Genomic DNA, 10900 nt, shown 5'->3' with positions numbered 1-10900 from the left:
TCCAAGTGGGGCAGACGATCAAGAAGGTACTTGAAGTAGATGAATTGCAGAGTGGGGGATGGGTGAGCGAAGAGGTATAGGGGATAAGAGAAATGGGACTGGTATGGTATATATGGGTATGCCCGGCTGGATTACACACGGCACTCAGCTCTCTCGCCAGGCAGACTGAACGATCCAACTACTCAACATACTTGAACAGCCAAATTGAAAGACCTGTCAAACCTCTTGTAGATCTCAAGGTTAACACCAGAATAAGACACAATTATCCAATTAAGCATAAATACCTCTATCAAATCTCCGAGAGCATCATTGCCAGTCACCCAGTCAAACAGTCACGACATCCATTGACATACAGATACAAACCCATTTTCAACAGCAGATATGACAAGTAACGATACACCCCGTTTCTTGCCTCAGATACCACCTGTCCGACCACAAGGGAAATCTCGACAAAGTGACAAGCGAAAGAGATCCTCTCGCGTCGCCAATTCATCCGCAATGACATCTTCCTCCAACAGCCACAGCGCCACTAGTACTGGTACTGGTACGGGTACTGCTAATTGCTCTTCATCTCGTCCTGATCTTCATCCTCATCCTCATCCTGAGTTTCGCTCTCGTCCGCCAACATGGGAAATCCGCCGCCGTGACAGAGGTGAAACGGGGTCCGAAGAAGATTATACGACCTGTCTCCCTTCGGTTTTGGAGAGCCCATCCGTATTGAGCCTGACTCCGAACGAAGCAGTAGATGGAACGAAAAGGAGGAAGAAATTCATGGAGGAGGACCAGCGGAAGGAGAGGAGTAAGCGACGCAGAGGCGAATCCCATTGTGAGTGTAAACACAAATAACCCTACAGCGAATATATTTGTCAGTGATCTGGAACATCAATTCTTGCTTCTATGCGGCCTCACTCATACTTCTCCCTGAGCTGACGATACCTCACGGTGCTAGATCGAAGGACAGTGGAAAAGCCTAGAGGACCACCCTCATGGCTGATCACGAGATCGCGGTCGTATCATCCGGCAGCACCTGTGGCTGCGCCTACGCCTGGCGCTTCTTCATGGCCGTCAACTTCCACCCACACCCACGGCGCGACTGCTGTACCTGCAGCTCAGTCATACTACCCTCAACGCGAACTTCCGAGACTGTGATCAGCCAATCTAGGACCGCATCGCTTCCTGGGCAGACACCTATACCTTCGTCTACCGCTACTGCTACACATTTTAGCGGTTCCAATCAGATATCACCATCTTACACCTCTATTGATGCAGGCGGTGATATTCTGCAGCCACCAGCATCCTCTACATCTGTCTTCGTTCCGCCAACATCGGCAGCGTACAATCAGCCTGTATTGCCCAGCGCCACATACGCCTTTCCTCCTCACATATACCACCATCCCACGCCTCATGGTACGTCGGCGCAGAAGTGGGACCGGCACTACACCTCCCCTCCAGTCCTCGCATCCGATCTCTTCACTCTTCCGCAGGTGACAAGCTTCGACTCCGATACCTCGGTTGAGACACGGAGATGGAGTGAACCTTGCTTACCGTATAAGGAGGTTGCGCCGATGGAGAAAAGCCTTTCTCAAGGATCCGATTGCTCGTCCGCATCGCAGCCGTTGTTAGGCATATATGGTGATCATACGTCAGCTCAGATCACCCATACTGCCACGCCTTGGGATCTCTTGATCAACCCAAGCTACTCGTGAGTCTTCGGCCTTTCGTTGTCAGTCGCGCCCTTCCCCCTTAGTCGTCCTGCATCTTCATCTTCCGCCAGCCCTCTCACACCATGCAGTGTAAGTATGTATGGCTGAATCGTGATACAATCCATAGAATCCACTGGCAATCTCCTACTTCCTTGCCTCCCAAACCCATCAATCAGCCATCTTGCAGTGCCGTGCCGACAGCGTACGACACAACGGGAAGCCAATCCGACCCTTCACCACAAAACTACATTTACCCTTTTGGAGAAGGATGACTTTACGATTATGCAATGCAACATGATAAGAGTGTCTTAGCTGTATGATCATGTATTATCTGAATGTGTAATCCATTAGAGATATGCACATTTGCATGACTATAAATAGCGCTGCGATGTGATGCGCTGAACCCGTCAGGGTGTCTGGTCTGTCCGTGTTTGTTTCGGCAGAACAGACTTCGGGAGTACTGTTACGATAAAATGATAGAACGATGATATGAGCTACTTGATGTTCGTCCGACGGTAATGACCTCAACGAATTATGATGCATCATGACTAATATATCATTTCGTGACCCTCTTTCTGGCCTGCGAATGACCTCGAAAATTGCATTCATCAGTTCAACCAGACCTTTGCCGGCGGCATATCAGGTATATCCAGTGGAGACTCCAGAATAATGACGAGAAAGCGAAGCCATCTTTTCACTCGTAAGATTAAACGTTTAGAGTTCCTGATTCCTGATTCCTGAACACCTGATACCTGATACCTGATACCTGATACACAGCTTACGAGTAATTGTCGTTTTGAATTTATCCGCGCCTGTCTTTCCCTTCCTCCCTTTGTCCTCGAGCGGCAAAGTGATTGCGATAGACAACAAAGCAAAGCGGTGCATAATTGCATACACCGTTCGCTTGGCAGCGGGATATGCCATGTCATTTTCTACATTATCGGTCTCTGTATGCTTGATTCCACTTTGCGGAACGACGATGGACAGCATGTGCCTGTGCATAGTTACATATGGGTGGAGGTGAATATAAACGTTGAGAACAAAGCAAGGAAAAGCAAAGTAAGACAAAGGTCCTTTCTTTGCTCTCGATTACGTGGTTAACCCAACATGTAACATGGGGGATGATGTGATTCCTCCGGTATCATTTTACGGCCGTGCAAGTGTAGTGCAGATATACCTATACAAATTGAGCTGTGTTCAATTCGGTGTGAGTGATCCTTTCATCCTCCGATATACCTAAAGTTTCTAAAGTTGATTGATATTTTATAGTCTTACTTCTGATCTCATCTCTCCTCACGTCTCTTCAAATCCTTCATCTCAACATCATCGATACAGACTAGGCTATCCGAGGCATCAGAGCATCAGAAGATGGCGCAACAACAACGATACTCGATCGTACCGGGCTTCGGGCCCAACGGGGGATACTCTGATTCGAACATTCAAGGCGATGGGGTCGGTGGGAGTGCAAGTGCAAGTGCAAGTATGGGCAATGGAAATAGGAGGTATTCAGGATTTGGTGAGTTTCCCTTCTCAATCATATCATCTCATTAGCCTGAGCATCGCTTGGAAACGGATCTTTATCATCACCAGGTCTCGGACAAATCCAATTGAAAACGTATCAATTGTTGTCATCTCGACCAAGCTGGTCTGGCTCATTTGCCGCTAAGCGCAACTCCTTCTTCTCTCCCTTTCCTCATCTAGTCATCATGTCATACCTTGCTTTGTTCATGTTTTCCTTCCTCTTATACTTCTCGGCGAAAGCTTGAATCGACTTGGCTATGTCTACGTCGAAGCGGTGCTGAATATAGCTGGACTATTTGCTGACTATCTCTCAATCACCTTCGATCTCCCTTGTACCGTCATCAACGACTGGCTCGTTCGATCTTCCTCCATCGATCTTATCATATTTCCACCGGCTGGTCCATCCTCACTGCCCGTTGTCGTTCTCTACCTACCGAATCACGCTTTCATTGTACAGATTTCGATAATCTAGCGGACGATCGATACCATACTGTGAGTACTGCTTATGCACAATGCCGCTCCAAATCCCAATTACCGCGGAAGCTGACAACGATACCTTCACAGCCCCACTTCCTAGCTACAGACGGTGGTCGGTCTCAATCCGGTACATCAAGCTACCGAGACCTCCCTTCTCCTCCCCACAGATCTAGATCTTCCTACGGCGCCGCAGCCGCAGGTATCGGAGCTGGAGCTGGAGCAGCCAGTATGCCATTGATGGATCAAGGTACCCCTCGCCCGTTTGCGTCAGACTACGCTCGACAAAACATCCCTTCCGAGGAGTATTTCCCCAACACAGATCCGAATGGGACCAACGAGAAATACACCGGATTCACTGCTTCTCGCCCAGCGCGCAATAACAAGAAATGGTGGATCATCGGTGGGGTCGTACTTGGTGTAGCTGCTCTGATAGGGATTATTGTTGGAGTGGTCGTCTCTCAAGTCAACAAGAATAACAATTCTTCATCTTCCTCATCTTCCAACGGCTCTAGTTCGAATAGTACGAACGAGCTGAAGAATGCCAATGATCCGAGCGATTTTGATAAAGATTCGAAATTGCATCAGTCCTTCTGGGGCTTCGCTTACACGCCGCAGGTAAGTTCATTAAGCGACTTGTCTTTCGAAATGATAGCGTGGCGGTATGCTGACCTTGTGGCGCGGAATCGCAGGAAGCCCTTCTACCGTGGTGTGGTGCATCTCAGAACAACGTCACCCGGGACATCCAACTTCTTTCCCAAGTCACTACTAGGCTCAGATTGTACGGCGCCAATTGCAATCAATCGGCATTGGTTTTACAAGCTATCCAGGACACCAAGGTAGACATGACCGTATGGCTGGGTATTTGTGAGTCGACCTTTTGTGTGTTCCTGTTGGGAGTATCGCTGACGAGTTTCTCTGGTCCATCCTAGATGTCGATTCCAATGAGACCGCTTACGAGAACCAATTGGCCGCTGTATCTGATGCTCTCAAGACTTACGGGACTGACCATGTATCAGGGGTGAGCGGCAACTTTCGCAATGGACGGAGTGTACGCTGGCTGATGTCGAATTCGCTATTCAGATCACGGTTGGAAACGAATACATCCTCAATACAGCAGGAACAGATTCTACCACATCTTCGATCTATCTCTCAGCCGCCAAGACGATCACAGATAAGATCCAAGAAGTGAATACTACCATACAAGGTCTGGGTCTGAGTAAAGCATTACCGATCGGCACGAGTGATGCGGGCAGTGTGATGAGTAAAACGTTAGGAGAGGGGATCGATTACTTCATGGCGAATGTTCATCCGTGAGTTCACCCTTTGGAATTGATACCAGTCAAATGAGATCTTTTGTTCATGAGTGCCACGCTTGTCAAGGACACGCTTCGAAGGTTCATTTGACTGATGTGACTGCAATGTATAAACAGGTGGTTCGGTTCAGTCGCGATTGACGATGCAGCTCAATGGACAGAAGACTTCTTCCAAGAATTCGACGTGGCTCCTGCTGCTCTAGCATCGAATAAGCCAGCGGTCTACATTGCCGAGACGGGATGGCCTACACAGTCGATGAATGCTAGTGAGGCGAATGATGGGGCTGGTAGTCCGCAAGGCGATGCGAGTGTCGCCAACCTGCAGAGTAAGTGATATGATCTAATCCTGATCCTGCCTTGCTGTATTCCCCTGGGCGGGATTGTCTGGGACGTATCCTTCAACCTCCTTAGAAGATCTGGACACGTACTGATCGATCATTATTCGCTCTAGCTTTCCTCGACACGTTCGTCTGTCAGGCTAATGCGAATGGGACCAACTACTTCTACTTTGAAGCGTTCGACGAACCGTGGAAAGAACAGTTTGGGGGTGTAGAGCCGTATTGGGGACTATGGGATTCCGACCGAAATTTGAAAGATGTCACGATCCCTACGTGCTCCTAGAACATAGGTTACGGGTACCGAGGCCATTTGGGGAGATCAAACGGGCACCGTGGAACTCGGTGACCGTTGAGAGCTGGAGTGATCTTACTGAACTAGTCGATAGCTAAGGACCTTCTTTTGGGGGTGTTTCTGCAGCATGAGAACGGCTAAAGGATGTGTGTTCAGATGTTTGTGCAAAACATCGTGTATAGTATCGTATTCACTGGCACGCAACATACGGACAATTCAGTCGCTTCGACATGATGTACATGTACTCGTATGTATTAAAGCATGTTCATGGCTCGACGTGATAAGGGCAAGTTCAGAGTCCGGCGAGAATAACGACTTGCGGACCGACCTTGCGGCATTAAAAGCCCATATAGCATCGAATTACGCACGATTTAGATCATCCGAGATTCTTCCGAGTGCTCTGCTCGGATGACACCGATGGTGAGAGATGGTGCGTTTCGGCTCTTTATTCTTTCTTTTATTTTAGATTGGGAGTATCTTAGCCTAGGTCGTGGTTACAGCGATGACAATGCGCCGGTCAACGACTTTCTCATAAGCAAATTAGCCGAACGTATATGTATATAACATTGGTATATCGACGTCGGAAGAGTCTTGCTTTTACATCTTATGATACTCTGATTGTACTGGGGCTTTAATCCAGTTCAATCGACTGAGGTTCCAAGTCATTTGTGTGCAAGTGTGACAGCAAAGATGCCTTCGACAACTACCACTCAAACCACTACCCATGGTAACGGTAATACCACCTCTGGGATATTGAAGCTGAGAGGACATGGAGAAGAAGATTATCTACCTGAGTTGAAAACTAGAGGGGTGAGTGCGGATAGTTGATTCATGTGTCAGTGACCAGGGAACTCTATCGGATGCGTCTCTGGAATTGACTCGAGTCTATCTATCTATCAATGCAAGACCCATGACTGATGATGTCGATTCCTTTTGGTTTTGATACAGTGGACAGTAGTAAAGAACGTCATTCCTGCGGATAGAGCAAAAGCGTATGAAGATCGAGCTTATCGATGGTTAGAGAGTTTCGGGAAAGGGTTCGATCAAGAAGATAGGTCAACTTGGAAGGTGGATAATTTGCCTTACTTCTCGAAGTGAGCGCTGTTTCCTGATCTCAATTCACGGTACAGCTCATGCTTTTGAAGCCATCATTTGATCATCTCGACTCCTCTTTGAGCTTGAGCATGAGCTTGGGCGTAGGCTGAGGCTGATTGTCCCTTGCGCTGCTTGCATCAGAGGAGGCCTGTTCAATCGACATGGTGCGCCGCATGAACAGTGGGCTTGGGATATCCGATCGGAAGAAGGTATAATTGATACTTTTGCCAATATCTGGGGAACAGACGAGCTCCTAGTCTCTTTCGGTGAGTGAAGCACGGGTCTCTTTATAATGTTTCTGGGATCATTCACATCTCATTGATCTGGTCAAATCGGACTATCCCACTCTATTCGAGCGAGGACTGATGCGGCATTGCATGATTTCCCGATTGTATACAGACGGAGTCAACGTCTCCCTACCATTCAAGAACGAGGACCTCGGAGATCGAGGGACCCCCTGGCCACACGTCGACCAATCACCCAATCGAAGGGGCAAAGAATGTATTCAAGGAATAGCCAACCTAGCTGAGAACGGACCGAATGACGGCGGATTGATGATCTTAGATGGGTCTTTCGGGCTGTACACTCAGTACTTTGACGAACACCCCCACTTGAAGCCTGAGGGAGGCTGGGATTGGAGGGACTCGTATTCGTACCCTGAAGAAACGTTGAAATGGTTCGAAGAACGAGGATGTAAATGGAAGAAAATCGAAGCGGGTCCAGGTGATTTGATCTTGTGGGATAGTAGGACGGTACATTATGGAGATGCTGCTCGAGGAGACCGAGCCAGAGTAGCTACTTGTGAGTTATTTCTCCGCATGCAGCCCTGGAGGGTCGTCAGCCCGAGCGATGGTGACTGATCGTCGAGTGTGGCCATTAGATGTATGCTATAAACCGGCCAAGGAGATAAGTGCGGAGAAGCTAGAAGAGAGAAAGATGGCTCTGAAAGAATACGCAGGTACAGTGAGTGTCTTCGAAGGTCTCATACAATCGAACATGATCGCAGGAGTAGGCGCATTAGGCGTTGGTGTGCTGACGACGATTGATTGCTTCCCAGTCTCATGATCCTATCAACTTCCGATTGACAGGAACAAACATCAGCGGACCCTTGTCTGACGACGAGACGCAGATACCTAGACAGCCTGCTGTACTGTCCGATCGAGCCAAGCAATTAGCTGGAATTGTAGCCTACTAGGTGGGGAAAGACGAAGATTCAAAAGAAGGACTTGTATAGATTGTACTGCCGTGTATTGTGCGATATGCACAGGGTAGACTTGGCAAAGCTTTGCCTTGCCTGTTATGCTTTACTGATGCTGATTGAATTTTGGCAGTGAGACGAAATTCCATGCGTGTACTTATGACTCATCATTGTTCACTGATCAAAACATCCGACACACAACATCCATTGTAGTCTACACCGAGCGATACAGAGACCTATGAGTTCTCACGATCCAGTAACACTAGGAGCCGAGCGTTTGTGCAACTCGCAACCCATTAGACCTTGTCGGAGTGGGTATTATTACCAGTAACGGCATCTTTGACACCCGTCGCAGCATTCGAGATCTTATCTCCCACTTGACCTAGGATACCTGTAGCTCCGGAAGAATCGTTTCCTGGAGTAACGTAGTCTCTGGCCTGTTGAGTGGTTGACTTTGTCTCGTTAGGCTGAACATGAGATGCGGCCCTGATATACCGAGTAAATCAGTACAAAGTCCAAGCTCAACGGTCAGCCGCGATATGTTACTGTAGCTCGGGTTCCCTGTCTAAATACGGCACAGTACTCACTTGTCGACCTGTTGTTGGGCTTGATCAGTCACGCTCTGTTCTCCGGAAGGCTTGAGGGCGTTTGTGAGTCCTGAGTGGCCTTGTCTGGCGGCATCGTGCCCGTGAGCATTCCCGGTCAAGCTAAGGAGGAAGAATGGGTCATGGTATAGATATCAGCGTAAGCTATGTACAACAGGGAGAATCAGAGGAGCAGGCTGCAAGGAGAGAGGCAGATTGCGGAGGCAAGTGAAGTATTGGTCGTAGGGTAAGGTGTATCGCAATGATTCCAATAGGTTGATGATAGAGTGGCAAGAAGGTGGGCATGTCGATATTGGAGGACCCCAGGCTCGACTCGACTCACTCTCTGACTCCGCCTTCGACGTTCTCCTTCGCTTTATCAGCGTCGGACTTGAAGAAGTCCGGAGTGAGGTTCTGCTTGGCTATACGAGATAAGTATGAGGTGATATCAGCATCTTTTCAGCATGTTCTCAGCGTGAGCGTTCCTATAGAGGAGGGAAGTGGCAAAACTTGCCGGTGAATCATTCGTCTTACCTGCCTCGGTTTCAGATTGGCCCAAAGTCATGTTGTATTGTCTAGATATGTAGACAATTGATTGTAACTTGAGATGGGTAGATATCAATCTCCGAAATAATATTCTGCTGTAGACAAGAGATGACAGATTTGCAACGGATTTGATACTCTTATATACCGTATCATACTATAGTCTGAGTTGCTGGAATCTGATGGAAAGCTGCTCTGCTCTCAGTCCAATGACGTTGACAGTGACGTAGAACAAAGGAGATTCAGAAGACTTTCAACTCTTCTGCTCGTTGATGTCAGCATTGAGCTCTGAGACGGACAAAGGAAGATGTGTCTGTGTATGGTGCTACTGTAAAGGAGGATGTGACGTCGATCCTGGCGTTAATCTCCAAATTGCAATTGGAGGATAGATCATCTGTCCAAGGTTGAAGTCCTGTTCTGATCGTGTGTACTCTGTATGGGGATACGAGTCCGCCACTCAGCTGCACGAGTGGGGACCATATACCTTTCCTCGGGTATAATTGGATGGGGCAAAGGATGAGTGGTACATACAGTACACCCCCGTATGCTGCGATCCCCATGACGTAGGATTGCACATCAGCCTCAATCTCTAATACCCATGGATCGAATCGAACCTATACATATCGTATTTCCAGTCAGGCCCGATTTTGCTTAGCAGTCTTCCTGGCGTCTTTCCAACTAGCACAGAGCGTCTTCCCATTCCTAGACCCCTCTTGTCCCTCCCATGGCCATAACAACCTATCCGCCACATATACCATCGTTCTCAAATCAATCTCTTCCTGCTCAATGGTCGCTCTTGTCCATTGATACCTCTGTCCTGGTTCATTGCCCGTTCTTGAGCGTAAGAGATACTCGGCTGACCTGATCAGAGATCGCTTAAACAAATCTTTGGCAATCGTACGTCTATCCGTCCTGTTTCGTGCCCCATCTGGAGTGTTATACCTTATACACCATTTCTCTTCTAAAATCTGTATAGTCCCTCCGACATTTTGGGTATCTGGGATCCATCCACCCACCCAGTCCAATATATCGTTACTGCTGAATTCGACGCAGCCTTGAGATGGGTCGTACCGACTCAAATACCCCGAGAGATGAATCGATCTGATTTTCCCTTTGTCAGTCTTACGATCTGTATTTGGGATATACCAATCTGGGTAAGGAAGCAAAACGCCGGAGCTGGCCTGGGTTTGACATATCTCGTGAGAATATCTATCTAAATGGTCGAGATTGATGTTCTGGGGAACGACGCTTAGAATGTGGTACAATCTTTTGCCTGTAATAGACAGTCGGCTGTAATCACTTGGCAGACCTCGATGTTGATGGTGATTCGTCGAGTCTCCCGTGTCACTCGAGGGCGCGAGCGTCCTATACATAGAGGAAGATGGACCGAGCTCGTCTTGTCTTGTCGAGTGTGTTTCTATCCCTTGAACAGGTGTGGAAGCAGCATCCGTGGGTCCTTGAAGCCACTCCTCTGTGGCATCAATAGGGTATGCATCAAATGGAATGGCAGAAATTACGTTGGCGGACCTCTGGCCCACACCAATCGGGGAGCTGTGAGTGGTGCCGGAAATGCCTTCATGGGAATGAATGACTACAGTAAACAGGTGGACCCTACGTAAGCTTCACGGACCAATATGAGACAAATCCGACAGTCAAAAGTATCTCACACGTTTCGAAAAGCCACTCATCTCCCTCAGGATATTCTTCCGCAACGGTATTCATACTGTATACTTCCATCACCGATCACCAATGGCACCGAACTCAAGCCTGGTAAAAGCGTCTAACAATGGTGAATGTGGAGACAATCTGTTTCTGTCAATCATGTGAGACTTCGCC

The 10900-nt window shown here is 48.2% G+C and overlaps 5 protein-coding genes across 5 annotated transcripts; 3 read left to right on the top strand and 2 right to left on the bottom strand.

The window, feature by feature from the left end:
- Nucleotides 1-498: 498 nt before the first annotated feature.
- Nucleotides 499-1975, top strand: I303_105556 (uncharacterized protein; the record flags this gene model as incomplete). Its single annotated transcript, XM_018408295.1, has 4 exons — nucleotides 499-826; nucleotides 950-1098; nucleotides 1185-1702; nucleotides 1831-1975. 4 exons carry the CDS (start codon nucleotides 499-501, stop codon nucleotides 1973-1975), a joined length of 1140 nt encoding a protein of 379 aa, XP_018261986.1.
- Nucleotides 1976-3071: 1096 nt separating this feature from the next.
- Nucleotides 3072-5635, top strand: I303_105555 (uncharacterized protein; the record flags this gene model as incomplete). Its single annotated transcript, XM_018408296.1, has 8 exons — nucleotides 3072-3219; nucleotides 3682-3716; nucleotides 3789-4316; nucleotides 4391-4565; nucleotides 4631-4719; nucleotides 4782-5011; nucleotides 5132-5340; nucleotides 5466-5635. 8 exons carry the CDS (start codon nucleotides 3072-3074, stop codon nucleotides 5633-5635), a joined length of 1584 nt encoding a protein of 527 aa, XP_018261987.1.
- Nucleotides 5636-6334: 699 nt separating this feature from the next.
- On the top strand, nucleotides 6335-7934 carry I303_105554 (uncharacterized protein; the record flags this gene model as incomplete). Its single annotated transcript, XM_018408297.1, has 6 exons — nucleotides 6335-6454; nucleotides 6593-6738; nucleotides 6881-7005; nucleotides 7139-7540; nucleotides 7620-7702; nucleotides 7797-7934. 6 exons carry the CDS (start codon nucleotides 6335-6337, stop codon nucleotides 7932-7934), a joined length of 1014 nt encoding a protein of 337 aa, XP_018261988.1.
- A 299-nt stretch (nucleotides 7935-8233) lies between these two features.
- I303_105553 (uncharacterized protein) lies at nucleotides 8234-9086 on the bottom strand (the record flags this gene model as incomplete). Its single annotated transcript, XM_018408298.1, has 4 exons — nucleotides 8234-8423; nucleotides 8525-8644; nucleotides 8865-8943; nucleotides 9056-9086. The coding sequence occupies 4 exons, from the start codon at nucleotides 9084-9086 to the stop codon at nucleotides 8234-8236; spliced, it is 420 nt and encodes a 139-aa protein (XP_018261989.1).
- A 613-nt stretch (nucleotides 9087-9699) lies between these two features.
- Nucleotides 9700-10786, bottom strand: I303_105552 (uncharacterized protein; the record flags this gene model as incomplete). The annotated part of the gene is made up of 2 exons (XM_018408299.1): nucleotides 9700-10655; nucleotides 10732-10786. 2 exons carry the CDS (start codon nucleotides 10784-10786, stop codon nucleotides 9700-9702), a joined length of 1011 nt encoding a protein of 336 aa, XP_018261990.1.
- Nucleotides 10787-10900: the final 114 nt, after the last annotated feature.

Source organism: Kwoniella dejecticola, chromosome 6 (assembly GCF_000512565.2).
Source record: "Kwoniella dejecticola CBS 10117 chromosome 6, complete sequence".
In the NCBI taxonomy this organism is placed as follows: domain Eukaryota; kingdom Fungi; phylum Basidiomycota; class Tremellomycetes; order Tremellales; family Cryptococcaceae; genus Kwoniella; species Kwoniella dejecticola.
The sequence above is the reverse complement of the archived record's forward strand: the minus strand, read 5'-3'. Positions and strand labels throughout refer to the sequence as shown.